The sequence below is a fragment of the Phyllostomus discolor genome, chromosome 3, assembly GCF_004126475.2.
Source record: "Phyllostomus discolor isolate MPI-MPIP mPhyDis1 chromosome 3, mPhyDis1.pri.v3, whole genome shotgun sequence".
In the NCBI taxonomy this organism is placed as follows: domain Eukaryota; kingdom Metazoa; phylum Chordata; class Mammalia; order Chiroptera; family Phyllostomidae; genus Phyllostomus; species Phyllostomus discolor.
Window position 1 is genome coordinate 90,790,324 of NC_040905.2, and position 27,130 is coordinate 90,817,453.

Sequence of the window (27,130 nt, forward strand, 5' to 3'; positions counted from 1 at the left end):
TACAGCCCTGCCCCATCGGCGGGGCTGGAGACTGAGCGAGGCTGGGAGGGTGCGCAGAGCGGGAACGGGTGGAGGAGCGAGCACAAGAGAGGGAAAATGCCGAAGAGTCTGAAGCTCCAGGGGAGCTAGGGGTTGAAATATCTGCAGAGCGTCACCAGCGACCTCTCGGATTGCCCACTCAAGCTTTCCTACAATCTTTGAGTCCCTCCTGTCATCTCTACTGCCTAGACTGCCTAGAGAGAAGCTCCAGGGTCTGCCTTTCTGATAATAGCATCAAAGAAGGACCAAAAGCAAAGGACGTTTCTGGAAAGACCACTGGCACCACATCTTTAAAATGACCCATTTCAGGGCCCCCACAAAATACAAAACTACACTGAGGCCGGAAGTACATTTGCCCCTATAAAATATGGCAGAAAGCTTGCTTGTCTCCAAGGGAACAGCACGTAATAAATCTAAGCATTGGAGTTATTTTGCGCACGCGCGGAAGCACAGGCCGCCGGAAGTTACGGGGCCCTCACCCAAGCGGAGGGTTTAGCACGCGCGCGCCGTAGGCTCTTCCGTCAGCTGTGTTGTGGAAATGGTGGAGAAGAAAACTTCTGGTATGTGAGCCCCTCTGGGGTTGGCTCTTTGCCTCCTCTCAAATCTGAACCTAGCCTAAGATTTTCTCACCCAATTATTAGTCTCAAATTCCTTCCCTGGCCCTCAGGTCCTGGCATCCGGGCAGCTCCCAAGCCATCCATTTACATTTTATTGATGCCTGCTCAAAGCCGGCGCTGAGAATGGAAAAAGCAAAAAGATCTTTATCTTCCTGGAAGTGGTTGTTTGGGAGGGGGACAGACTTGCAGACCTACCGTTGTACTTCATACGCGCTATGGCAGAGGGATGCACAGCGCCTGAGCCCCTGGAAAGTAGGGGGCGGTAAATGAAGGCTTGCAGGGGAAAATAACGCTCAAGTCTTGACAGTCGAATTAGGTTTCGCTTTGTGTGGGTGCGCAGGGACTCATTCCCGGCAGCGAGAAATGCACTTACTAAGGCATGAAAGCAAGAAAAAGTAAGTCGCTTAGGAAGCCAAGTTCACAGTTCCATACTTTCGGAGGAATAATAAGAGAGGCTGGAGGGCTAGGGAAAGACACACTTGAAAGGCATTATATGAACTGCGGAAAATCTGAGAGCAGTGGAGACCCATTAAGGGCTTTTAAGCCAGGGGCGTGACCCAAACAAACTTATCTTTTAGAAAGGCAGTTCTAGCTTCAGTGAGAGGATGAATTGGAGGGAATAGAGCAGCGCTGCCCAGAACTTCTGGGATGATGGGAATGTTCTTAACCAGCACTGTTCATCATGGCAGCCTTAGCTACAAGTGTCTATTGAGCACTTGTAATATGACTATTGCAATCATGGGACTGAATTTTAAATTTTATTTCATCTTAACCTACATCTAAGCTTATTTTTTATTTTAAAATATATTTTATTGATTATGCTTCTACAGTTGTCCCAATTTTGTCTCCTTTGCTCCCCAACACCTGGTATCCCCATTCTCCCCAGCAATCCTCCCTTTTAATTCATGTCCATGGGTCATGCATATAAGTTCTTTGGCTATTCCATTAACTATACTGTTCTTAACATCTGTGTGTCTGTTTTGTACCTACTATTTTGTGCTTCTTAGTCCCGGTACTTTCTCCCCCATTTCCCCCCTTTCCCCTCCCAACTGATAACCATCCAGATGATCTCCATATCTATGATTCTGTTCCTGTTCGGCTTGTTTGCTTAGTTTGTTATTTGGATTCAGTTATTATAGTTGTGAATTTATTGCCATTTTAATGTTCATCGTTTTGATCTTTTTCTTCTATAATTCCTTTAGCATTTCATATAATAGTGGCTTGGTGATGATGAATTCCTTTAGTTTTACCTTGTATAGGAAGTGCTTTATCTGCCTTTCAATTCTAAATGATAGTTTTGCTGGATAGAGTAATCTAGATCTTTGCTTTTTTATCACTTTGAATAATTCTTGCCAGTCTCTTCTAGCCTGCAACGTTTCTTTTGAGAAATCAGCTGACAGTATTATGGAAACGCCTTTGTAGGTAACCATCTGCTTTTCTCTTGCTGCTTTTAAGGTTCTCTCTTATGTTTAACCTTTGGCATTTTAATTATGGTGTGTCTTAGTGTGGTCCTCTTTGTGTCCATCTTCTTTGGGCCTCTCTGTGCTTCCTGGACTTGTATGTCCATTTCCTTCACCAAATTAGGAAAATTTTCTTTTACTATTTTTTCAAATATTTTTTCAATTTCTTGTTCTTCTGAACAAGAAATTCTCCTTCTGGCATCCCTATGAGTCGAATGTTGGTATGTTTAAAAATGTCCCAGAGCTTCCTAAGTTTGTCCTTGTTTTTTTGAATTCTTTTTTCTTCCCAGTGTTCTGATCCAATGCGTTTTCCTTCCTTGTATTCCAAATCACTGATTTGATTCTTGGCTTCATCCCCTCCACTGTTGGTTCCCTGTAGATTTTTCTTTATTTCACTTAATGCAAACTTCATTTCTGCCTGGGTCTTTTTTATGCTGGTGAAGTACACAGTGAGTTCCTGAAGCATCCTGATAACCAGTGTTTTGAACTCTGCATCTGATAGGTTGCTTATCTCCTTTTCATTTAGTTATTTTTCTGGAGTTTTGTTCTGTTCTTTCATTTGGACCATATTTCTTGGTCTTCATATTTTGGCAGCCTCCCTGTGTTTGTTTCTGTGTATTAAGTAGAGCTGCTTTGACTCCCTGTCTTAGTAGTGTGGCCTATTGTAGAAAAGTGCACCTGTTAAGTTGTATTGGGCAGAGCATTCCATGTCACAGCTCTGTTGCTCTGTGTGGGGGAATGCTTGGAGAGGGGACAATGCCGCTGCCTGGCCTCTTGAGTTTTGCCTTGGAGGAAGCTGTCTCCGGGCACTAGCTCTGTTGCCAGTTACTTCACTCTCTCCCTGTATGCCACTGGTGCCCTTCAAGCTGTTGCTTTGGTGCTGAATGCCAGAGGGGATGAGTCTGAGTGAGTCCTAAGTCTGTTGTGGACCCTTTAAGAGGAATCTCTTGAGACCCTACAGTTTCTTCTGGTGCACCAACCCCCACTGGTTTTTATAGCCAGAAGTTATGGGTACTTATCTTCCTGGCACTGGAACCCTGGTTAGATAGTCTGGTCCAGGGCTGGGATCCCTTGCTCCCAAGATATCACTCCTGATTTTTTCCCATTGCATGTGGATGTGGTACCACTGGTTCCCCTCTCCACTCTTCTCCATGTCTCTGAGCCTCTCTGCCAACTCCCTACCTCCCCTCTTCATACCCATCTGCATGAATGTGACTTCTTTAAATCCTTGGTTGTTAGACAGAGCTCAGTTTTCTGACAATTCTGGGTGATATTTGTTTTGTAGTCCAGTAGTATTTTTGGCTATAGTTGTGTGAGGAAGGGGAGGCATGTTTACCTATGCCTCCATCTTGACCAGAAGTCTATATCTAAATTTAAATAACCACATGTGACTAGTAGTTACTTTATTATATAGCACAGGTCTAGAGCCTGGAAGGCCAGTTAGGAAGCTATTGAATAGTCCAAATTAAAAAAGGATGAGAGCTGGAACACCTTTAGATTGACTTGTAATAATCCTAGTCATGTTACTCCTTTCTTAAAACCCATCACTGGATTTCTATCACCTTCACCATAAAATCTCCAAATCTAGTATCCTGTAGATACTTAAAAGAAATAATTTTAAAGGGTCTGCCTGACTTCATACCCCATCCCCCATACACGCATATATACCAGCCATACAGAACTTCTTTTAATTTATTGAAGGCACTTAAGTCTCCCATCCAAGCCTCCTCTCATGCTGGTACCAAGGTCTGAGACACCCTCTCCTTACCTCCAACCAGGTTTACTTCTGTTCATCAGGCTGGCCTCACCTTAGACTTACTTTCCTCTGGAAATCTTTCTGACTACCCTAAGTCCAAGCTAGTTGTTTCTGTCATGTGCTCTGTAGCACTTTGTACTTCCCCATATTAGCATATGCTATGATTTACCATTCTTGTTTGATCGTTTGTATTCCCCAATAGCCTAGTGTACAACCTAGCACTTGGAAGGGCGGCGGTATAATGTAGTGATCAAGACCATGCTTTTTTTTCTTTTAAATTATATTTTATTGATTATGCTGTTACAGTTGTCCCAATTTTCTCTCTTTGCCCCCTCCCAGTACCTCCCACTTCCTTAGGCAATCCCCACCCCTTTGTCCATGGGTCATGCATATAATTTCTTTGGCTACTCTATTTCCTGTGCTGTACTTTACATTCCCATGGCTATTTTGTGATTATCAATTTGTACTTCTTAATCTCACCTCTTCACCCCTTTCCCTATACCCCCCTCCCACCTGACAACCATCAAAACGTTTTCTGTATCCATTCACAATTCTGTCTCTGTTCTTGTTTGCTTAGTTTGGTTTTTAGATTTAAATTGTTGATAGATGCATATTTATTGCCATTTTATTGTTCATAATTTTGATCTTTTTCTTAAATAAGTCCCTTTAACTTTTCATATAATAATGGTTTGGTGATGATGAAATCCTTTAGTATTTTCTTGTCTGGAAAGCACTTTATCTACTCTTTTGTTCTAAATGATAACTTTGCAGGCAGGAGCAGTCTTCACTGTAGGTACCTGCTTTTCATGACTTTGAGTATTGCTTGCCAATCCCTTCTAGTCCCCAAAGTTTCTTTTGAGAAATCAGTTGACAGTCTTATGGGAATTCCCCTGTCAGTAACTGAGTGCTTTTCTCTTGCTGCTTTTAAGGTTCTCTCTTTATCTTTAATCTTTGGCATTTTAATTATGTGTCTTGGAGTGGGCCTCTCTGCATCCATCATGTTTGGGAATCTCTGTGCTTCCTTTACTAAATTAGGAACGTTTTCTTTCATTATTTTTTCAAATAGATTTCCAATTTCTTTCTTTTCTTCTTTTGGCCCCCCTATGCTGTGAATGTTGGATTGCATGAAGTTGCCCTAGACTTCAAGTCTCCTTATACTATCCTCCTTTTTTTTGTTGTTGTTGTTCTTTTTCTTTTTGTTATTCTGATTAGTTGTTTTTTGTGTCTTATGTTCCATATTATTGCTTTGATTCTTGATTTTATCCATTTGACTGTTGATTCCCTGTAAATTGTTCTTTATTTCCATCATTTCTGCCTTTATATCCTTCATTTCTGCCTGGATCTTTTTTATGCTGTTGAGACACTCACCAAGTCCCTCGAGCATTCTTATAACCAGTGTTTTGAATTGTGCATCTGATAAATTGCTCATCTCCATTTCGTTTAGTCTTTTTCTGGAGTTTTGATTCTTTCATTGGGGCCATGTTTTCTTGTCTCTTCATTTTGGCAGCCTCCCTATATTTGTTTCTATATTAGGTAGAGCTGCTATGACTCTCTATCTTGGTAGCGTGGCATAATGTAGTAGGTGTTCTGAAGGATCTAGTGGCACAGCCTCCCCATGACCCAAGCTGGGTACTCAAGGTGCACCCTCCTTTTGTAGTTGAGCTTTGATTGCTGTTGGCAGATCAATGGGAGGGATTTACCCAGGCCAGTCAGCTGCAAGGACTGGCTCTGACCACAGACTACCAACCTCTTTCCTCTGTGGAGGATCAGCTGGTCAGGGGCTGGGTGGTGGTATTCTGACATGGTCTGTAGCTATTTACGGGTAAGCATGCTCTGATGTTTCCCAGGTGGTACAGGCCAGGATCAGCCACCACCTGTGTTCCACCTGGAGCCACCCTGCATGAGCTACAAAGCAATCTGCAGGTGGCTGCTACTTGTGCTGGGCTTGGAGATCCAGGCGAAGCAAAACTGTGATCCAAAGCTGGCTGCTGCTAGTGCTGGGTCTGGTGCTGCTTTGCCAGAAGTACGGGGGCTGGGGACTAGCTGAGTCCTGCTGTTGCTTGTTTGAGAGGATTTAGGAAGGTGTGAAGCCTGAACTAAGACTAGCCATTCATATGGAAAAGCCACTGTTAACAGCTTGGGTGGGGCCCCAGGGATTCCCCAGGGTGGAGCAAACTGTGTGAGTGAGGATGATGGAGTCCCAGATATGGCCCCTCCCTGCCAGCTCTGTGGCTCCAGGTGGGGAGGGCTCAGAAAAGGAACAATGTCTCTGTCCACCCTTCTGTCTGGGAGAAAGCTGTTCTCCAGCTGTCACCCTGATGCCAGACAATGCAGTGGCACCCTGCATGCCACTGGTGCCCCCAAGCTGCCACCCTGATGCTGGACTTCAGACAGGGTGAATCTGAGTAAGCCCGTATGCAGACCCTTTAACAGACATTGCTTGGGACTAAGCAGTTCCTTTCACTGAATGAAACCTCACTGGTTTTTACAGCCAGAAGGTATGGGAACTTATCTTCCTGGCACTGTAGCCCTGGGCTGGGGGCCCTGGTGTGGGGCCGGAGCCCCTTGCTCCAGATATATCCCTTCCTGAATTTTTATCCACCACATGTGGGTGTGGGCCAGCCTACTCTGTGTATCTGTGTCTTCCACCAGTCCAGATGGATGTGGTTTCTTTAGTTCCATAGTTGTTGGACTTCCATTCCACATGATTTCTGACGGTTCTGAGTGATGGTTGTTCTGTAGTTTACTTGTAATTTTGATGTTGGTTGTGCGAAAGAGCGAGCCATGTTTACCTCCACTTCTATCTTGACCGGAAGTGCTCACAAGCATGTTTTTTGATGCTTGGCAGTTCAGGGTTGAATTCTGACGCTGCCATTTACTAGTTACAAACTCTAGTAAGTTGGGGTGATAATGAAACCTGTTTCACAGGGTGGTCGTAAGGGTTAAAGGGTTCCATTTATGCAGAGCTGAGTGTAGTGCCTGACTCACAGTACATGCCCAGTAAGTGTTAGCAATGTAGCATCCAGCACACGCGAGAACCAATATTGGAGACTTTCAGGGGTTCAAAGATGTTATTTTATTGGCCAAGTTTAACCTGCGCAGGGGCGAACTCTCAAAGTGTCCAGCGACACAGTGCCCACAAGGAGCCGCAAACGAGAGCCGCGCCCAGCGGGTACAACTACTTTCTTATATAGGGGCGGGCAAGCAAGCGTTATACAGAAGCAGACGTGGCAGTTAGCAATCCGCTGACAGAGACCGCGCGCGGGAATTTCAAACCAAGCATTTTTGCATAAGGCGGGAAGGCAGGCTGTTTGTTCATTAACCTAGTTATCTCCTGGCTCTAGCTAGCTAGTTTTCTATTTTCTCATTAAAAACTACAAAGCATTGCTTATCTAGCCTACTCAGGGGAGAGCATCTGCTAGACACAGGATGTTTGCTTAACTGTACTTTGTCTCTTTTATCATTTCCTTTTAGCTACAATGTGGTTCTTGTCTATTAGAGGAAATTTAGTTCTTAATTTCCTTATTCCCAACAAGCAACTGGCACTAATGGTACTATTATGGTTACAGGCACTCAATAAATATTTGTTTAATGAATAAAGAGATATTTTGTGTAGAATTATCGGAACCTAGTGAACAGTTGATATGGTAATGAAGAAAGGTTTAAAATATATTAGGTTTTCTGGTTTGGATGTCTATGTAGATGGTTCCATTTATTTAAAGAAAGTCTGCAGGAGGAGAATCAGACTTGAGTGGGAAGATTTTTAATTTTGAGTTGCAGTGTCAATGGGGTCAGCTGGTAATTTCCTGCAGCCAGTTGAATAGTCAGTTTTGGAGCTCAAGAGAAGGTTCTGGATGGAGAGAATCACTTTTGGACTCATTTGCTTGTGGGTGAGAGAGCCCTGTGTTTGGATTAGAAATCTCAGTCTCTTTATAGACTGAGAAAGAGAATGGGGATAGCCATCTCCTTAGAGGCCGAGAGAGAAGGCAAGGTTAGAAACAGAACCATAGCCAGAGATGGGAAAGGAACACCTGGAGTTCATATCAAAGAAACAGACAAAGAGACCCTTTCAACCTGAGTGAGATGGTCAGCATAGTCTCAGGTGTAGAGAATTCAAGTAAACTGCACTCTGGGCTTGGCTCAAGGAGGTCACCAGCATTCTGAATGTGAATAGTTACCATAAAAAACCAGCCCATTACTGGGTGTTGAGAGATGGCCAGGAGATGAGGAAATGAAACATCACGTGGAGCACTCTGTCAAAGAAGAACAGGTATGAAGTTAAGTAGATAGAGTTTAGTAGGTTTTTCCTGGAAGGAAAAATGTCAGTTGAGGAGGAGAGATTAAAGATGCTAGAGGGAGGGGAGGACTCGGCTGGAGAAGAAAGGTTGGGGTTAGCAGTGGAATTTGGTGTGGGGGGGGGGGTTGGGTGTCCATGCAATTATGATTGAGGGTGGGCTAAAAGACAAGTGTCTCTATGTATCAGTGACCTATTTCCTTTGAGGTAGGAAACGAGATTGCTGAGCGTGAAGGCCAAGTGCATTAAGGCCTCAGTGGAGCCTGTAAGCCTTGAGTGTACACTGGTCTCATCAGCATGATTCTGTGATTTCTGCCAGCAGTGAGAAGTCTCCAGGAGGCATTTCCTTGGTTAGGTCTGGGATTGGGAGGACAGGCTGGGGCCAAAGAGATAAAACACAGGGCTGAGTGACTGAAATAGCAATCTTCACGAGGAAGGAAGCAGACCAGAAGGGCTGATAGACAGTCCCCGCTTATCCACATCAAAAAAGTTCCAAGACTCCCAATGGTGCTTGAAATTGCAGATGGTACCAGACCCTGTGCGTATTATGTTTTTTTCCCTGTACATACCTATATTTTATGGCTTCTCTTTGGCATGACTACTCTTGTGTCTTGAGTTCATCATTAGGTAAAATGCGGATTACTTGAACACAAGAACTGTGACACCATGACAGCTGATCTCGTTAACTGAGACAGCTGCTTGGTGGTTAACAGACAGGTAGTGTGTACAGCCTGGATCCTTGGCCAGAGGGGTGATTCACATCCCAGGCAGGGTGGAGTGGGTTGGCATGAGATTTCATCACAGGCTCCTGTTCTGGGTGGCCCTGGATGCTGTGACTCTTGTGTGGTACTAGAGCTTCTTACACCCACACCTACTCAGAACAGCACACAATTTAAAACTTACGAATTTTTTATTTCAGTATCCATATAATGTTTTCAGATCATGGTTGACTGTAGGTAACTGAAACTTTGGTAAGTAAAACCACAGATGAGGGGAACTACTGTACTGGTAGAAGATACAGGGGCCAAGGGCTTGGTGACCAGCATGAGATCAGAGAACTGTGGCTCCCTACCACATGGACATCAGCCACACACGCCTAGAGCCACTGGCACCTCAGCTTCTGTCTTCTCCATGCCCCCCATAACTCTCTGGCTCTGTCCCATCTAGTTCGCTCCCAGGACCCTGGACAGCGGCGGGTACTGGACAGGGCTGCCCGGCAGCGCCGCATCAACAGGCAGCTTGAGGCCTTGGAGAATGACAACTTCCAGGATGATCCCCACGCAGGACTCCCCCAGCTTGGCAAAAGACTGCCTCAGTTTGATGATGATGCAGACACTGGTGAGGCGGGTGAGGCAGGTGGGGCTGGGGAGACAAGGCTGAAGGAAGGGGAAAGAGTTTACCTAGGTTAGGGTTGTGGAAGGACATTAGACTGAGGGGACGATGACCCGGGAGCTGCTGTGGCTCTGCCACGGGCTGGCTCCTGTGATGTTGAGCTAGTTGCTCTCCCCGTTCTGTGCCTCAGTGTCTTCTTGTGTATGTAGAACAAAGAAGATGGAGCAGATGCACTCTAAATCCCTTCCAGCTCTGATATAAAGGCTTAGATTCAGGGAGTGTAGAGAGGAAGGAAGGCTGGGATTAGAGATGTTGGGGGGAGGGAAAAGGATGGTAGACAGAGACCTACCTAGAGCCCAGGTGAGTAATGTGGGCAGGGAATGGACATGAGGGCATTGTGAATGACGGGGCAGAGAAAGATGGTGTCTTTCTTGAAAGGTGCCAAGTAACTCATTGCTCTCGATCTTTAGGAAAGAAAAAGAAGAAAACTCGAGGTGATCATTTTAAACTTCGCTTCCGAAAAAATTTCCAGGCCTTGCTGGAGGAGCAGGTGAGAAAGGAACTGGCAGGGAGGAACCCACGGAGAGGGGCTGCGCCTAGAGAGATGCTTGTCCCGGGCAGGTGTTTGCTATGTGGGTGGGCAGAGAAGTCATGGAGCCTGCCCCCTTGTATCTGCAGAACCTGAATGTGGCCGAGGGCCCCAACTACCTGACAGCTTGTGCAGGACCCCCATCCCGGCCCCAGCGCCCCTTCTGTGCTGTATGCGGCTTCCCCTCTCCGTATACCTGCGTCAGCTGTGGCGCCCGGTACTGCACCGTGCGCTGTCTGGGCACTCACCAGGAGACCAGGTGAGCTGGGAATGTCCCCAGGTCCACACCCTCTTCCTCCTATACCCCACAGCCTCCCAGACCCTCTCCTCACCCTGGGTTTCCTCTGCCTTCAGGTGCTTGAAGTGGACCGTGTGACCCTGGGTGTCCCTGGAGAGGAAGACCCTCCATGCATCATTCCGCTGGCCTTGGAGAGGACATCAAAAGGAAAGGTGCTCCCCTGGACCAAGAGAAGAACTGTTCACCCACCCAATAAACCTCACATCTCATCTCCCAGGGAAGACTAGTCTCACCCCTGGGGATGTGGAGGAAAGTGGGCCAGCCCTCAGGGTACCATCTACTGAAAGGTCTTGTGTGAGGAGGCACCTGCCTTTTGGTCACAGGGTGTTTTGGGGGTGAAGGTGATTGGTCGTGTCTTTCTCCTACTCACTGCTCTGTGTCTTTTTCTCCCTTTTTTGTCAATCACCCCTCCCACTGTCTGCCCCTCTAGGTCCCTGACTGCAAGATTTTGTCCCATTGTCCTACCATTCCCATGTCTCTGTCTTCCTTGACTGCTTCTCTGTGTCACTTTTTTGGTTATTGATTTGGTTCACTTGTTTTTGCTTTTAGTTTCTCGAGTTCCTCTGCATGTCTTTTGAATACTGTGAGGCCCCAGGAATGGCCAGCCTAATGGAAGGGTTGTCCTGAGGATGCTCTTATTAGCAGGGACCGTGGTACGTGCAGTTATTAGCAGAGGAAACCCAGGAGTTCCTGGGAGGCATGGAGAATTCATGGTGTAGAGGTTCCTGTTCTGGGTGGCCCTGGGTGCTGTAACTCTTGTGTGGTCCTGGGGCTTCTCACGTCACGCCTAACGTCCTTGGAGTTGCTGTCCTAGTTGCCCAGTACCCTGTTGGGACATAGCCAAGTAGGTGCTTAGGAAGTATTTGTTGAACATATGAGCTTAATAAGAAATTAATGAAATCCAGCAAAGTCAGTGTTAGGCACCTTCTTAGGTTCTTCTCCCCATCTTGAGGGACTTTCTTGGGGCTGGCCCAAATGTTCCTGGTGTTTTCCTGAAGAACTGCTTGCTCTTTCTCTGGAGACTTGCAGTTGGGAAAGTGGCATTGGTGACAGCTTTGTGTTGAATAGTAGTGAGAATGGGGTTTACAGGCAGTCTCAAGTGTGGTGGTGGTTTTAAAAGAAGGCCCTGGCTAGAGTAGCTCAGTGGATTGAGAGCTGGGCTGCAAACTAAAAGGTTGTTGGTTCGATTCCCAGTCAGGGCACATGCCTGGGTTGGAGTTCAGATCCCCAGTAGGGGGCATGCAAGAGACAACCACACATTGATGTTTCTCTCACTCCCTTCCCCTCTCACTAAAAATAAATAAATGAAATTTTAAAAGATGGCTATACATTTTTTGACTGTTCTTCCATTAAAGGTGAGGTCTTTGTCCCCTTTCTGTAGGATCCAGGTAGGCTTAGGACTGCTTCAACCAGTAGAGTGGCAGAAGTGAAACCATGTGACATTAAAGGCTGGTGGTCAAAGGCAATGCAGCTTCTGCCTTGTCCCTGGGACACTTGCTTTTGGAGCCCCCAGCTGCCATGTAAGAAATCTGTGCTCTGAGGAAACCCAGGCTACAGGAAGAGGCCACGGGCCGGTGCTCCCAGGGACAGGTCCAGTTGGCCAAGCCTTTAAGCCATCCCAGCCCAGACTCCTGTCATGGGAGTGAAGATGTGATGATTTAGGCCCTAAGGCACCAAGGTCAGCCTCAGCCATTTGAGTTCCTAGCTGTGTCCTCAGTAGCATGGAGCAGGCACATTTTATTATAAAGAATCACACATGCTTTGCTTGGTGTAAGGTTTGTGTATTCAATGACACACTCAGTCTTCTCCAACCGACCTTGGTAAGACCGAGCCAGACCCCAGGGGCCTTCCCTTGCTCTGATGCTGATTGTCTCCACAGATCACCCATTCACAATCTTTAGGAAGGATCTCCAGACCCCCATTTAAAACCATAGCTCCTCAAGAAAAGCCTTGAACTACTTTTGCCAGCTTCCTGTATACTAGTGAAGACCTTGTCCCCCACCTTGGGAGACACCGGGCCTTTGGGAAACCTATACTATACCAAAAGCTTCTAGAGGCTAGCACCAGTGTTGTGTGGTGGAGCACCAGAAGAGGCGAATGGTAGGATCTGGAAGACTAGAGACTTGCGGGGCTCACAGCTAAAGACCTCAGTGAGCACTGAATTGAACTGATGTGAACTCGTTTGCAGAGCCAGGAATTCTGGGCAGTGGGCCCATTGTGTCTTCAGTTTTGGACAAATCTTGGTCTTACTACTCACTAATTGTGTAGCTTGGGTAGGTCACTGTACTCATTCTGTAGCCACCTGCCAGATATGTGAGGGTTAAATGAGACAGGGCACCTGCCCCAGTGCCTGGAGAGTACTCAGTGAATGACAGCTGTTGACCTCATTGCCCGAGCTCTAACCCAGTTCATTGTGGAGCTTTTTCACGAGTTCCCTCAAAAACTGGAGGGCTCCTTGGAGTAGCCCCAGCACCTTGCCCATTATATGTTAATGAGCTGTTGACATTTCTTCTTGCTTCCAGCTTGTGATTTTTTGAAAGCAGGGGTCATGTCTCAGTGCTCTAACTTCTAAAAAAGAATGTGTTAAGAGGGGTGTGTCAGTAGCCCTATAGAGCCATGTGACCATGACTGGTGGACAAAGAAATCAATAATTACTCTGGTGATCATACTAAGTCACATATTTAAATGCTCAAATGTGAGACCTGGTTAAGGCTAGTTTACCTGAAAAGGGGAAGAGATGAGAAGAGGCAGGATGGAGTTGGGGAAAGGAGGTAGAAGCTGTGGGTGGGGCCGAGAGAGAGTTTGGGTTGGAGGTGCCTGGGTAGCAGTATCAGGAGTTGAAACTGGCTTCTGTCCTTCACTGTGGGGTACACGGGCATCCTTGTGCTTTTCGGAGCCTTTCAGAATTGTAAGGCCCTTTTTAAGCTGTGTGTCTTGCAGGTTCTGCTTGGTGTGAGATATGTCTGTCATACCACAGAGAGAAGCCTACTGTTGGTTTGCTAATGAAGCAAGTCAGGCGGCCCGATACTTGCCATAGTAGATTGTTACACTAAGGGCCCCCATGAAACACACTTCCCAGTGTCTGTGCTCTGTGCAGTCCCTTCCGTGTGGGCTTTGGACTTAGCCAGGGGAACTGGCTTGGCCGTGGGACATCCACAAACTGTCCACAAACAGAAGGGCATAGAATATGCAGAGTTTTTTGGACTCCTTGGCCATGGAAGCTTTCATATAGGGGAACAGCTCAAATGCACCAGTGTTTCTGGGTGGAGCCCGGTGGGAAGCCCTGATCCAAGTGTGTGTCCAAGGCCAGTGGAGCCGTCCAGCTTGCTGGGAGAGCAAGGCTGTGCAGAGGAATAGTGAACAGTGGGGACAGAAGGATGGGCCAGTGCCAGGCAGTGTGATGAGGTCTTGTGTTCCCCCACCCCCCACAAGCCACCAGGGGGCTGCCAGGGCAGGACAATGAATGATGCTCCGGTAGAGAAACATGGGCTAGAAGCTCAATTAGGGAAACCCTGTGACGAGTCTGGGCAAGGGAGGGTGAAGGCCTGACCCAGCATCAGGCAGTGGAAGGAAAGAAGGAGGATGTGAAAACTGGAGGGAGAACTGAGGATTTGGCAGCCAGCTGAGGGGAGGGAGTGGCGGAGGGGAAGTGAAGAGAGAAGTCAGAGATGATTGAAGTTGTCAGTCTGTTGACCGAGAGGCTGGCGATGACAGGAGCTGTGGGTGTGGGGGAAAGGAACAAATTTGCCCAGCCTGTGAAACGACCCAGTGGGTGCTCATACATCTGAACCCCAGAGAGAGCCCAGTTAGAATTTGGATGTGAGTGTCTTTACATCCCAGGGGCAGATGGATGAATGGGGAAGGAGAAGGGGCCGAGGTCAGAACCCAGGCCACCCCCAAGTGACTAGTGACCCTAGCCAGTGCTGCAGGGGAAGGTACCAGCGTAAGGTCTTATCACCTCCTTCCACTAGATGCCAGGCATCTTTCTCGTGGCCTCATTTTAGTCTAAAGTGAGTACCAGGTCTGCCCAGTTCCCTGTGCCAACCCTGTTCGTGATCCAGTGCTGTGTCTGAGCTGGACATCATGACGTCATACACATGCCACTAACAGACACGCCTCTGTGAATGGACCTTCAGAGCCTTTTCTGGAAGTTAATGAACCTTCCCCAGAAAAATGTGCCTGCACGGGACCCTTGATTTGACACAATTTCATAGGACTGGTCAATTTCTGACACCCACTGTCAGGCCCAGGCAAAGAAACTGCTCTAGACCACCTGTGTCCTTGCACAGCTGTGAAGAAAGGTCGAGAGTAAAAGGAATGACTTGTTATCTCAAGCTGGCCAGTTTCCTCCAGCTGGGTCTCCCAGGCTGCTCCTTGATGACTCTTATCAGTAATTATAAGAGTGCCACACTTTTGAAATCACTTGCAACCCTGCCTCTGTTTTGCTGGATAAGACAGTCCAAAGGTGATGGAGGGGGCACAGGTGACAGTCTGGTGTCCAAGAGCCGAGATGACTCTCGGTGCCTCCCCAGTCACCCCTTGCTTGACCAACTTCTTCATGACACTCTCAGCCCCTGAACAGTTCACAATACAAATTTATTTATGCATGTATTTATATGAAATGCAACCGCTCGGGGTCGTCCCCACATGCCTAGCCGCCCAGACCCCAGACTCAGAAGATAAAGAGGGTTTGAGTCCAGTCTCAGGAGTCCGAAGTGAGTCCTCAGGAGGCGGGTTCTAGGCCAGAGCAGGGAAGCATCGCCAGGGAGGAGCTCCGGCTGAGGAGGCGGGGCCTGAGCAGGGTGTGGCTTCCAGGCCCAAAGTGGAGCCCCAGGCGTGGCTTGGCCCTGAGGTGGTAACTGCAGGCAGCAGTCGGCACCTGCTGCCCTGGGTTCGAGGAATCCCTTTCCACTGGGGGGCAGTGAAAGGGGAGTAGGGCCTACAGGCCATGGCTTCTACACGTAAGCGTTTTTCCCGTATTTGTCAAAGCTGTTGTCTCCGTCCGAGGCTGCTGGGGGCAGGTGGGCAGCAAGGGCAGCAGACCGCACTGCGGAGGCCTTGTAGGAGAGCCGGGTGCTGCCGAGGGAGGGTCCTGTGTCGGAAGGAGGTGGCGCCCTCGTTGTCCCCTCCCACCTCCACCATGCGCTGCTCCCCTTCCCTTACCTGGCAGCGGGGTCCTCCTCCCGAGCCTTGCAGCAGTTGGAGCAGAGACAGACACCGCCCAGTATGGCCAAAAGGGAGGCACTCCAGCCCAGGTAGAGCGCAGGGCCCAGCTCATACCTAGGGACAACAACCATGCAGTGCCACGCTAGCTCAGGGGCGTGGCAGAGTTCCACCCAGTGCCCCAGAGGGTGAGCCTCCCACACTCACTTGGTTCCGGAGTATAAGGGGTTGAAGAAGTCCTGGGTGATGTTGGAGGCATACCAAGAGATGGCCACCATCCCGCAGCAACCTGGCACAGGGAGAGAACTGCACTGGAGCCCTAGGCCCCTAGGGAAATAGGGGAAGGGCCAGGCGGGAGCAGCCAAGAGAGGAGGTGTGGGACATCAAGTCCAAGAGCAAATTTCATTCCCTCCCTTTCTTCCCTTTCCCAGTTCATGACTCTTCTGTTTCCCAGGGTCAACTGCAAACTTCTCTATCTAGCCCTCACCAAGGACCCAGCCCCACCCACCTTTCTCATCTAGTCTCCCATGTGCTGCCCCTCAGCCAGCCTTTGTCCCCTCTCTACCCCTGACCTGCCTTGTCCTTCCAGGGCCTCTAGTGCCTTGGTCATTTAGTTTCCTCACTCAGTCTGTGCCCCATCCATCCTCGGAAACCCAGCTGCCCTAATCAGCCTTCTCCTACCAGCTCTGTCTGTTCTGACACCCTGGCCTTTGGCCTCTCAAAGCCCTCAGAGCCCGTGACACACCTTTGCATTCAGTGAAGTGAAGGCCTGAAGCCCGTGAGGCCCCTGGACTATGGGACCAGCCTTGCACTCACTGCGGGCTTGTCCTCCAGTAAGTCATCTGACCTCTCTGAGCCTTTTTCCACATCTGGAGAGCAGGATGAGACCCTCCCCGCCTCACAGGCTTATGAAATGATGTGCGTAGGTATGTTTCACAGACGGAAAAGGGAGGGCCTGTCAGACAGCACTGTTCCTGTGTGCACTGGGGTGCACACACACCCTGACTCTGATCTTCCCAGCCAGGCTGTAAGCTCAGGAGCGCAGACCCTCACTTCCACCTTTGGAATCCCACCCCTGCCTCACCTGTGGCCTGGCTCCTGTGGGCACTCAAGAAACATTGCTGATGGACTGATTCGTAGCCAAGGGATTTGGTGGGTGTGGGTGAAGCTGAGGTGATCAGGGAGGGAGGGAAGAGCTTAGCCTGGGAGGGTGGGCGTCCATGCAAAGGGGAAAGTGAGGCAAACATTAGGAGTGGGAGCTGGTGAAGACAGAGCCCCCGGGGTCTGTTGCCTAGGGCCATTCCCGACCTCCCACCACAGCGCAGGGCTCACCCATCACCTTCCGTCAATTACCAGCCAGTATGTGTAGGGCTCCTGCAGTGGCCGCCAGCTTGGCCTTCCTGGAGAGCACGATGCCCCCAATGTTTGTGCAGCGCAGCCCTGCCATGCCCAAGAACAGGCCCAGGAAGCCCAGGAGGATGGCGGTGATCATGAGTGCCCGGCAGGCCTGGATGTATCCTGGGGAGGTGGGTTGCAGCTGTGGGTCCCTGAGCCAGACCCACACCCCTCCATCTCCTCTCCCCTCGATGACAGCCAGGCCCTTACAGCCCCTGCTCAGGCCTTGTCCCTAGAAGCCCTCAAATCCTTTTCTTCCCCTTTAGACCCATCCAGCCTGCAGGCTGAGGAGTCACACACCCCTTCTTTTCTGGAGCTCACCTCAGTCCCAAGGAGTCTCAGCCCCTCCTGCCCTGTCACCTGCACTGGTGCACTTCGCCTATGCCTCAGTTATAGGATTTCTCCTCTGCACTATTGGCTTTTTGGCGGGATAATGCTTGGTTCTGGGGGGCAATCCTGTGCATTGTGGGATATTTAGCAGCATTCTTAGCCTCCACCACTAGATGTCAGTAGTCTCCCCAGGCAGGGCAATCAAAATATGTTGACTGTCAAATGACCCTTGGCAAAATCGCCTAGTTGAGAGCTACTGCTCTGTGAGATCACCACTAAGCTCTGCTGTGTATTGTAGAAACTGCACGTGGGCATCCCCAGCCCCTTCCCCACATCTGCCTCTTTCCAGGTCCTACCTAGTGCCTAGCACTGTGCCAGACATCTGGACCTGAGCTTCTTCCTGGAGTGAATGGTAGGGGGCAGCAGTGGCCTATGGGTCACTGGGTCCAGGGCAGTTTCTGATCTGGGAGGTGGGATACCTGGACCCAGGACCAATCCAAGTCAATCTTGTACATGTGCTTTCAGTGCCTCAGTTTCCCCTTTCTCAAAGCTGTAGGAAATGGCAGGCTTTCTGGTCCCCCTTCCCCCTTCTTGACTTTGATAGTTGCCAAGCACCCAAGGACCTTGCACCGCTTTCCCAGGTGGGGCAGTGCCATCAATGCTGAAGGGGAAAGGCTGGGTCCCTGCCAAGAGGATGTTTAGTGGCTCGGAGCTGGGGGGTAGGGAGGAGGAACAAAGTTCTCTGGGAGCACTTTCTCACTCCCAGCCATTCCCTCTGGAGTTCCTGCCCTCTCTCCCTACCCCATATCTTATCCCCACCCATCCATCTAACAGTCTCCACCTGTGAGAGCATAGGCCAAATGGCTGGAGGCTGGGGGTGCATGCTGGGAGGTGGCTAAATGACAGTCTGGATCCGTCTCAGGACCAGAACCGGCCTTGAAAGTTTGCCAGCGCTGGACTCAGAAACACGAGGCAGGATTCCAACTTTCCTACCACCTGTGCGATTCAGGGCAGGTTAACGCTTATCCCTGCGGTTTCCAGGTTCTGTAAAATGGAGTTACTAATGCACCCAACAGCAGAACTATTTTGTAAACCACCCTAAAATGGCGTTATGTGAAGCATCCAGCGCCACACTGGAACCAAGATGCCCCTCGACACTGGGCAGCTGCGCTCTGACCTTCCCCCAAGCCCACTCAGCCCCGTCTTTCCTGTGCACTCATGGTCCTCTCTCAGGCCAAGTGCTGCGGCTGCGAGTGGGCGCAAGTGAGGTGGGGGTGGCCAGGGTTGCTGAGCTGGCTGTCACTCATGTCCTTTCTGGCCACTGAGTATTCTGGGCTTCTGGCCCAGTTTGTGTTCAGCTTTTATAGGGTTTTGGTGGGGCACTTGCTTTGTAAGTCCTAGAGAGGGGGATGAAAACACGGAGCCTCTGCAGCTGCCTCAGGAGATTCTGGGAATAGTGGGGGCACAAGAGACCCACATGGACCCTCTCACTGCTCAGAGCATCTTCCTAGGGGGGTTTCGTGGATCCCTGCTTTAAACCCAGTTTAGTCTCTGCCCCTTCCCCTACCTGCGGCACCTGCAGAAGGGGATCTAGAAGAGCGAGAGGGCTTCACGAAGACCCAGTCAGGGCGAAGGAGTGGTACTGCAGAGGGTTCCTGGTCACCCCCTCTTGGTCTCTGGCAGGGGCTGACTGAAGGGAGACTCCCCTAGGGAATAGTGGGGGGCTACTTATAGGGTGAGCAGGAAGCAGGAGGACGTTATAGCCACCAGGGTGAATCTTTCTGGGCCAAAAGAGCCGTAGGCTCCAGCTCACCAAGAATCAAAAAAAATACACTACCCTGAGAACCCCAAACACACATGCACACCCCCTCACCTGCTTACATTAGACACTCAGACTCTTTAAAACAGCCTTTTAGAATTCGCCATGGCAGTGAGCTACTGAGAGTCTCAACTCTCAAGATTCCAAGATGGGGCCTCCTCTTCACCCCACAAACTCCAACACTCCCGACCCAATACTAAAATGCTAAAATTGTTTGAGTGCATATAGGTATTAACATTTTGCACCTTTTATTTTGTAAAGTCCCCACCACTACTCTGAATGAGTGCTATTATGATCTTTATTTGACAGATGGGTCAAATAGAGCTCATTTTACCACCTGTCCTAGGCACAGAGCTAGGGCACAGCAGGCGCTGGACCTGGCAGTCTGACCCTGGTGCCTGCACTTGTAGCCAGTGAGACAGTGTCACATGAGGGCAGGGGGCCATGTCACCACTAGCTCCAGACGGGGGTCTATCCCCAGAATTCCATGCTGCAGGAGCCAGTCTCTGAGCTTGATCAGGCCTCCCCTATCTGTACGGCACCCAAGGGCAGACCACAGGCAGCACCCGCACTTGCCAGAGCTCTCTCCAACCTCCCCCCTCCCTCTGCCCCCTTCACCCTCCACCTTGTACCGGAGAGGGCCAGCATGGACGGGAACTCCCAGCAGTTGTAGACTCCCAGGGAGTCAGTTGCGCAGCTGTGCCAGAGGTTCTCGAAGATCGTGTTGGTGGTGATGACATTCCCGTGCACAGTGGACACTCTCCAGTAGCTGTGTGGCAGGGTCACCCCCAGCATCAGCAGCCCCACAGCTGCCAGGAAGAAGCCAAAGGTCTCCACAGCCACTGACATGGTGGGATGCAGGCCCTGAGGGGCACCAGGGGCCCCGGAGGGAGAAGGGCTGCGCCCCAGGGGACCTTGAAGGGCTTTGGCTGAGGTGGGAAGAGAGAGGGGAAGGGTGGAAGACCAGCTGCAGCCCTGGCCTCTTCCTCAGCCTCAGGTCCGTCTCCAGGTTTCTGCCTTCCTCCCGTCTTTCTAGGTTTCTGCTTCCCTGCAGGCCAGTCAGAGAAATGAGGCAAGAGCCGGCGGCAGATGTTGATGAGATGTAGGGAATAAACGAAACGGGCCAAAAGTCCACTGCCTCCGGGCTGCCCCGGGCTCCCCGCCCTGGTGGGGGGGGGGCTCACCAGGGAGTGACTAACGGATGCAGCCAAGGAGGGGCCCCCCCGGGAGGCATCGGGAGCCAAGGGGAAGCGTGTCTCCGACTCGGCTTTCATCGGGGGCCAGAGCATGGAATACGAGGGACAAACAGAGGGAATAACCACAGGTACGCTGCTGTGGCCTTCACTGGGGAAGAAACCAGGGAGCAGAGCCACTGCCTCTAGGCACTGGTGAGAACAATTCAGGAAACTCCAAGGCCTGGGGCTTGGAGCATTGAGTCTTCCAGGAAGATTAAGTTTAGAGAAGGATCTGTGGGGGAAACCAATGGCTCTGGAGTCCAACCAACCTAGATTCACACCAAACCTCATCGTTCACTAAATTGACACGGGCATGAAGTTTGAGCCGTGAGTTCATTTCTGCTTCTGTGAACTAAAACTACTGCTGCCCCCCTCACAAGATATAACAAGAATTTTCACCAGAGATCAAAGCTCCCCACGTGTATGAATTACTCAATACTTGGTGACTAACCTGGGTTTTGGTGCAGCAGACCCAGGGTGAAGCCATTAGGAGTTGCTTTCCTCTAAACTTCAAGTTCATGAACTCGAGCTTTCCCCTTTGGTGGGTGGATCTTTGACCCTCAGCAACAAGCTTGATTTTGTGGCCAAGGGTCCCCCAAGGGGGATAAATCTCAGACCCAGGTGATCCTGTGGCTAATCTAAGTGACTCATTATCAGAAATGTCACTAAACTATATTAATTATGATGGATTAGAAACCTCTGGGCTGCCACTTCTAGCCAAAGCTGAGTACCTGTCCTGGTGTGGATGGTCTCGTTTTCTGCTCCAAGGCCACAGCAGGACAGCCCTGGTTCTCTTCTGGCGAGTGTGGCTGGGGCTCAGTCTCAAGGGGCTCACCCTATACCCAGGCAGTCACACAGTACAGCCCTGAGCTGAAGTGTAAGCCCCATTCCCCTCCTTCGTGTGTCAGGCTGCTCTGTGCTCTGCTCCGGGGCCTCCTCCCCAATCCCCCAGCGGGGCTGGCTTGGCTGTGGAATGAGAGGTATGCAGTGAAGCAAGACAGGTCCAAGCTGAGCCTGGCACGGGGCGGGTGTGGGGCACAGCGGGCTGGGTGGGGACCGGGTCCTCACCTTCCATCTTGGAGGCTATAACTGGTGTGTACTGCATCTATAACCTCTTCAAAGATCCCTGCCAACTCCATGCCAAATGCCTGTATCCTTCCACCCACCAGTGGCACCCCCTCTCCTCAGGAGGCTACAGGAGGAGGAAGAGGAGGAAGCAAGAAGACAAAGGGTGGGGAAGGGTGGAGGTTTTGGAGGAAACTGAGTGGGGGGGCCCCATGGTGTGGAAAACTCCACATACTTAAGAGCCAGCTGAGTGGGTAAGAGGAGACAGGAGACATAAATCCAAGCCTGTCCCTTCAGCTCTGCCCTTCCCTCCTCCAGTTGTTGCTTTCTCCCAGGATCCTAGGGCTGTGCAAAGGCCACGTGGCTTTAGTGGAGGGGAGGAAGGGTGTAGGATCCGGGCAGCTTACAGACAAAGAACCCCATGCCAGTGTGGAGGTAATAGGACAACACAGAGCAGGAGAGGACCATGCGTTACCCCCGCTTCTGGGACTGAGGGAACCTGCCCCTCCTTCAACACAGACACAGAGGTTCCCAAGTCAAAGCCTAATTTTATTTACACTCATACTAAAGCACATGATTTGGGGCTACAGGACAGGTCTCAGGGGGCCGCAGAGGACAGTGATGGGGTGCAGAAGAAAGGGACAGCGAGGATGGATGGGCCCTCCCTGAGTGTCCTCCATGGGCTCCCCCGTGTCCCCGGGTAGAGGCAGAGGTGCAGTCTCATTCAGGATTTGGACTTGGATACAGCAAATCCGATGAGTCCAGCCAGTCCCGCCACACCGAGGGCCATGCCTCCAACAATGGCCATGCCCACCAGTCCATCTGGGGAGAAGAAGAGGGAGATCGTCAAGAGTCAACCCCCAGCCCACCAGGACCCTGGCTACTATCTTCTTCCTGCCCACTGCTCCTCCACAGACGTGCCTCTCCATTTGGGAGTCACAGGGCGAGGGACTCTGAGGGCTGGACAAAGAAGGCTCCTGGGAGTTTGAAGAGGAGCTGCTGGCAGGGAGAGTCACTTCAAGAGGGCCCAGAGGGCCCAGGCATGCGGTAGGGGTGAGGAGGAGGACTAAACTAACAGTTGAGAGGGACCTGGGGATGACAGAGGCCCGGGAGACAGGAGAGTGGGAATGGAGGAAAACAGGAGAAGACGTTCACCTTTCTTCATAGCCTTGTCAATGAGCCGTTCCAGTTCCTTGGCCTGGTTGTTCTGGGGCTCTGTCTGCAGCAGCCCTCGCACATACTTCAGGGCCTTTTCATATTCCTACACACACACACATCCCTCTCTCAGTATTTCAGCACTCCTCCTGCCCATCAGAGGGGCATTCCCTTCACGTGCCCTGGGGGCTCCTCCCTCTACCACCACCCCCTCCCTCACCCTAGCCCCACCCAATGGAGTAGAGTCCACAAACAACCCCAACTGTGTGGGGATGATAAGCTAGGGGAGATAACAACCCAAGGCTCTGGGGCTGCACCCCAATCCTGACGTCACCTTTTCCCCACACCCTAGGCACCCTGATCCTCTGTCTCATCTTCCCTCAGCATCCTGATCAGCTATCACTTTGAACCTCTGTACCCAATACCACCCTCTACCTACTGCTCTCTTCAGGCTCTACCCTGGAGGACGGTGAGGAGAAGGTGCATGGCTCATCCAAATAGGATGGGGTGGGAAGGGAGCTTCCCGCCTTACCTTGAGGCGGTAGTTCCCCACAGCCAGGTAGAAGACATAATCCCGCTGCTCCTCTTTGCTACCTTTGGGCAATAGCTCTGGGGAGGAGAGAGTAAAGAGTAAAAACCGCTTTCTCTTTTCCTAATACTTGTGTCCCAGAGACCCCTTCCATTCTCTGAATCCCTACATAATTCTGGGAGAAAGTCACTGCTCAGAGCCTGCAGTTCCGGGCTTCCTAGTCAGAGCTCTGGGAAGCATGACTCCAGGCTGCCCAGACACCTGGGTGCCAATCCCACAGTCAACCTGGTTCATCCAAGTGAGCTGAAAGGCAGTAGAGCCACCGGAAAAGCCAGGAGGCACCTCTGCTCAGTTTTAACATCTGTTGTGTTTCAACTACAGTTGTGAGTTACCCAAATAAGTGTTAAAAAAAAGTAAGTTTGTATTCCCCACCCCGATTAAAAAAAAAAACAAAACAGCCTTTCCTGAATAACCCTGACTCATAATCCAGTGACTTCCCAGAAGTTTGTGTTCAACTGTACTCTATGCACTAGAATTTGTTGATAAATAGCTTTGTGGATATTTATAAATCTTCCCAAGTGTCTGTACGGTCTCCTCAAGTAGACTGGCATCTCTTAGAGACCACCACTTTTACAGCTGTGCCCTGCTATAGAGGAAACCTGAAAAATCTGAGTTGGCAAATTAGACAAATGTAGGGTGAAATTCTTTGCATTAAGCAAGATTATTATATTTAAAGATTTACAACAGGCATCCTTTGCCAGTACACTGACTTGTTTGCTTATATCCAATTACCTGACCAAGAGGGTTCAATGAACTTTAAAGGTCATATATAGAGGCTCCTGACAAATGGTGCCATATCCCAAAACAACTGGAACTAGGGTTCCTACTAAAAAGGCATCATCTGCTCACAGGGTTTCGGGACTGTCTCCTGAACATCTTCCACGCCACCCTCACGAAAGTTTTGTTCTCTCTACAATAGCTGCTGAATAAGCAACATGGTAGGGGGTGGGGTGGGGACAAAGAACCCAGGACCGGCACACATGAAACAGGAGCCTCTGGTCCTACTTCAGCCAATAGCTGTGGCACTTCAGACAAGTCACTTTCTTCATGGTTAGACTACCAGGTTACCCAAGTCCTGTGGAAACTGACACGGTCTGACTGTTGGGCAAAACAATGATGAGGTGGTAGGTAATTAGCCCGAAGTACACTGGGAGAAGCTAGGCTAATGTACACAGCCCCTTGTTAGTGAGTTTGCTGTAAAATAACTGTGAGGTGACTGGACTACAGGGTCCCATGTTGACCCTATGAAGGGAGGGCATGACCAATGGCAGTAAAGAAGGGCAGACCCTGACTGCAGTTGGGAAGGGGACGGTCGGGCAGCCTAGCACCTCACCCTCCAGCAGTACAATGCCTTTACGGATGTCATCGTTGTACTTGCTTCGCACCAAGCACCAGGCATACTCAAACTGCGTGCTCTTGGACACCGAGCCTGCTGCCTTCTCAGACTGAAATTTCTTTTCAAACTTCTGCCATAGGAGAGGAGAGGAGTCATTTAGAAATGAAGGGGGTAAACCATTCTCTATCAGGACCTAGGTGTCCATTTCCCAGTTACAATCCATCTTCCCCAGTCTCTGCCACATCTCCCTCGCGGGTCTTGATACCTCTCTCCACACAGGTTCTATACCCTTCTCTGGGACTCGGCTTTCTGTTTCTTGTAGGAATGATGTCTCCTTGGACAGTTCCCCTACCCTCCGCTCCCTCCCCCTAGTGGTACCGAGTGGAGATGCCACCTGGTGGCGGCTCCAGGCACCGCTCCCAGAGCAGCTGACCCAGAGCGGCTGAACAGTAAACACACTGTTCAACAACATTCAGAACAGCTCAACAGCCCACGCACTCCATCATCAGAGACTGCTGCCCCCTGCCCGCCCCACCCTGCCGCGTCTGGAGTTTTTCCCATCTGCAAAACGGGAATTCAAGAATAGTGCCTACCTCTTAGAACTCAAAGATTGAGATAATCGCCTGCAATGCACTTGGCATCGTGATGGATACAGTGAGTAATATATGACACTTTATGGTGGTCGTTATACTCCCCCGCCACTGCGAGAGCACTCAAAAACAGCTTAGGACCCTGACCTAACTGTTGCACGCACCCAGAACCCATCAGTCTTTCCACACCAGACTCTAGGCCTTGAGTCTGAGGGATGGTGGCGCAGGAAACTACAACTCCCACTAGCCTTTGGGGTAAAGTGGAATCTCTCCGCAGGAGCCGGGCGCCGCAAAGGCTGCCGGGAGCAGTAGTTCGGCTTCCCTAGGCAAAGCTGGTGATGGGAAGAGTTTGGCCCATATTCGATTCTCTTCGGGACCCGCTCGCCCAAATCTTTCCCTTCCCTCCCTCGGGGCCAGGCCTCACCAGCAGGTCCTCCGCAGACACCAGCTCGTTTAGCACGGCCTCCATAGCCGCTGGCCCCGCAATCCTTACACCTCAGACGTTACTGTGCCAGCGACTCCATGGCCCACTGGCAGGGGCGGAGAGCCACTTCCGGCGAGCAACGGAAGCTGGTCCCGCCCCTAACTCGTAGCCAACCGCCTCGGGTAGCCCGGTAGCAGACAGCGAGCCTCCACCCCCAGTGGCGTCCCGCCCCTTCCTCCGGCACAGCTGGCGCGCTGGTGGGCCTAGTAAAGCGCACGCGCGGCACAGGTCCCACTGTCAATCCCACCACCCTCGCGCCGAGCACAGTGCCACTCCTGTCCCCACATCCATCTTCCAGGTTGCCCTGTATGTGCCTTCTTCCTCCACGGAGGCTGCCACAATAAAGTCGGAGGCTACCTCTCCTCTCGGTGGTTAGCTCCTGGGACTGAAAATAGCAGGAAGAGGAAGGTGGAGAGTCGGTATTGGGTCACTTAATTTCAAGGACCAGTCTTACTCTACCAGTCCCACCCTCCACCCTCAGGTCAGCTGTAGGACCCTCTCAGAAATCTAGGACCCTGGAGGCTATGTGACTTCTCAGTGCCTGCAAGAACGTCAGAACAACTACCACAGGGTCTCCAGGGCCTCTGCTGCTCTTACAATGCAAGAGGACAGAAACATAGATAATAACCGGGGATATTACTGGGAATTTAAAGAAAAGCTGTTGGCATTATTTGCAGAGAGGGTCCAATCTTTTAAATATTATTTAGATAACCCCCCTTCCCCCCACCAAAGGGGAAGGCCTGCCTGCCATGTGGGGTTAAGGGCAATCAGGAGCTTGGCAGTGAGGAGCAAAAAAGTATGAAACGGGGAGATGCTTCTGGCTTCTCTGTCTAGCATCATTCTATGCAGTGATGGGACTGGGTAGGTAGTGACTTTCAAATTGTTTTTACCTTGTTAAAGAGAAAACCATGGGCCCAAAATAGCATCACTCAGTGTAAAAGCCATACACAATATAGATTTGATACCTAATTTAATTGCAGTTTCAAACTTCTCCCAGAAATGTAATCTGAATCAGTTTAGAATTTTCTGGTCAAGCACCAATAAGATAAATCTGTCACGTGGGCTCTCTCCATTCCCTCCATGCCCCCCCCCCCCCAAAGAAAGAAGAGGCAATCTGTATGACGAAAAACCTTTGCCATTCCTTCTCCCTAACAGGGGGGTCCAACCTGAGGCCTGAGGGGCACATGCAGCCCAGGATGGCTGTCAATGCAGCCCAACACAAAATTGTAAATTTACTTAAAACATTATGAGGGTTTTTTTTGTGTGTGATTACATGTCACAATGTATTTAATCTGTGGCCCAAAACAACTCTTCTTCTTCCAATGTGGTGCAGAGACGCCAAAAAGTTGGACAACCTGCGGGATGTCCTGGCTTAAAAAGAATACTTTCTTTTGTTAATAGTTCCACTTCATACAATCCTCTAGGAGCACCCTACCAGTTGCTATGGGATGCTGCCCAATGAATCGTTTAATAATGCCAATTAGATCTTCAAAGTTACTTGGTTGAATTTTTTAAACAACTTTGACCCTCAGTGCTCTAGTGTATATTAGAATGTAAGTTCCATGAAGGCAGAGACTGAATCTT

The 27,130-nt window shown here is 50.2% G+C and overlaps 3 protein-coding genes across 3 annotated transcripts; 1 reads left to right on the top strand and 2 right to left on the bottom strand.

Annotated features, from left to right (window-relative positions):
- Positions 1–466: 466 nt before the first annotated feature.
- On the top strand, positions 467–10,992 carry ZNHIT1 (zinc finger HIT-type containing 1). Its single transcript, XM_028513526.2, has 5 exons — positions 467–599; positions 9,334–9,504; positions 9,969–10,048; positions 10,177–10,346; positions 10,442–10,992. The coding sequence occupies exons 1-5, from the start codon at positions 578–580 to the stop codon at positions 10,461–10,463; spliced, it is 465 nt and encodes a 154-aa protein (XP_028369327.1). The 5' UTR covers positions 467–577; the 3' UTR covers positions 10,464–10,992.
- Positions 10,993–13,808: 2,816 nt separating this feature from the next.
- CLDN15 (claudin 15) lies at positions 13,809–21,789 on the bottom strand. The gene is made up of 5 exons (XM_028523030.2): positions 19,725–21,789; positions 16,902–17,066; positions 15,756–15,837; positions 15,549–15,665; positions 13,809–15,461 (listed from the first exon to the last, which is right to left on the bottom strand). The coding sequence occupies exons 1-5, from the start codon at positions 19,939–19,941 to the stop codon at positions 15,341–15,343; spliced, it is 702 nt and encodes a 233-aa protein (XP_028378831.1). The 5' UTR covers positions 19,942–21,789; the 3' UTR covers positions 13,809–15,340.
- Positions 21,790–21,920: 131 nt separating this feature from the next.
- On the bottom strand, positions 21,921–25,627 carry FIS1 (fission, mitochondrial 1). The gene is made up of 5 exons (XM_028528858.2): positions 25,487–25,627; positions 24,470–24,602; positions 23,080–23,156; positions 22,548–22,653; positions 21,921–22,214 (listed from the first exon to the last, which is right to left on the bottom strand). Exons 1-5 carry the CDS (start codon positions 25,529–25,531, stop codon positions 22,117–22,119), a joined length of 459 nt encoding a protein of 152 aa, XP_028384659.1. The 5' UTR covers positions 25,532–25,627; the 3' UTR covers positions 21,921–22,116.
- Positions 25,628–27,130: the final 1,503 nt, after the last annotated feature.

What these genes read in the sequence shown, in the direction of transcription:
- ZNHIT1 (XM_028513526.2), top strand. Translation starts at nt 578, where the DNA reads ATGGTGGAGAAGAAAACTTCTG. An exon ending in GGTGGAGAAGAAAACTTCTG is followed by an intron (nt 600 to 9,333) that starts GTATGTGAGCCC and finishes TGTCCCATCTAG; the next exon opens with TTCGCTCCCAGGACCCTGGA. An exon ending in GGCACTCACCAGGAGACCAG is followed by an intron (nt 10,347 to 10,441) that starts GTGAGCTGGGAA and finishes CTCTGCCTTCAG; the next exon opens with GTGCTTGAAGTGGACCGTGT.
- CLDN15 (XM_028523030.2), bottom strand. Translation starts at nt 19,941, where the DNA reads ATGTCAGTGGCTGTGGAGACCTTTGGCTTCTTCCTGGCAGCTGTGGGG. An exon ending in AGCCCTACACATACTGGCTG is followed by an intron (nt 15,838 to 16,901) that starts GTAATTGACGGA and finishes TCCCTGTGCCAG; the next exon opens with GTTGCTGCGGGATGGTGGCC. An exon ending in CCCTTATACTCCGGAACCAA is followed by an intron (nt 15,666 to 15,755) that starts GTGAGTGTGGGA and finishes TGTTGTCCCTAG; the next exon opens with GTATGAGCTGGGCCCTGCGC.
- FIS1 (XM_028528858.2), bottom strand. Translation starts at nt 25,531, where the DNA reads ATGGAGGCCGTGCTAAACGAGCTGGTGTCTGCGGAGGACCTGCTG. An exon ending in TGTCTGCGGAGGACCTGCTG is followed by an intron (nt 24,603 to 25,486) that starts GTGAGGCCTGGC and finishes CTCCTATGGCAG; the next exon opens with AAGTTTGAAAAGAAATTTCA. An exon ending in AGGCATTGTACTGCTGGAGG is followed by an intron (nt 23,157 to 24,469) that starts GTGAGGTGCTAG and finishes TCTCCTCCCCAG; the next exon opens with AGCTATTGCCCAAAGGTAGC.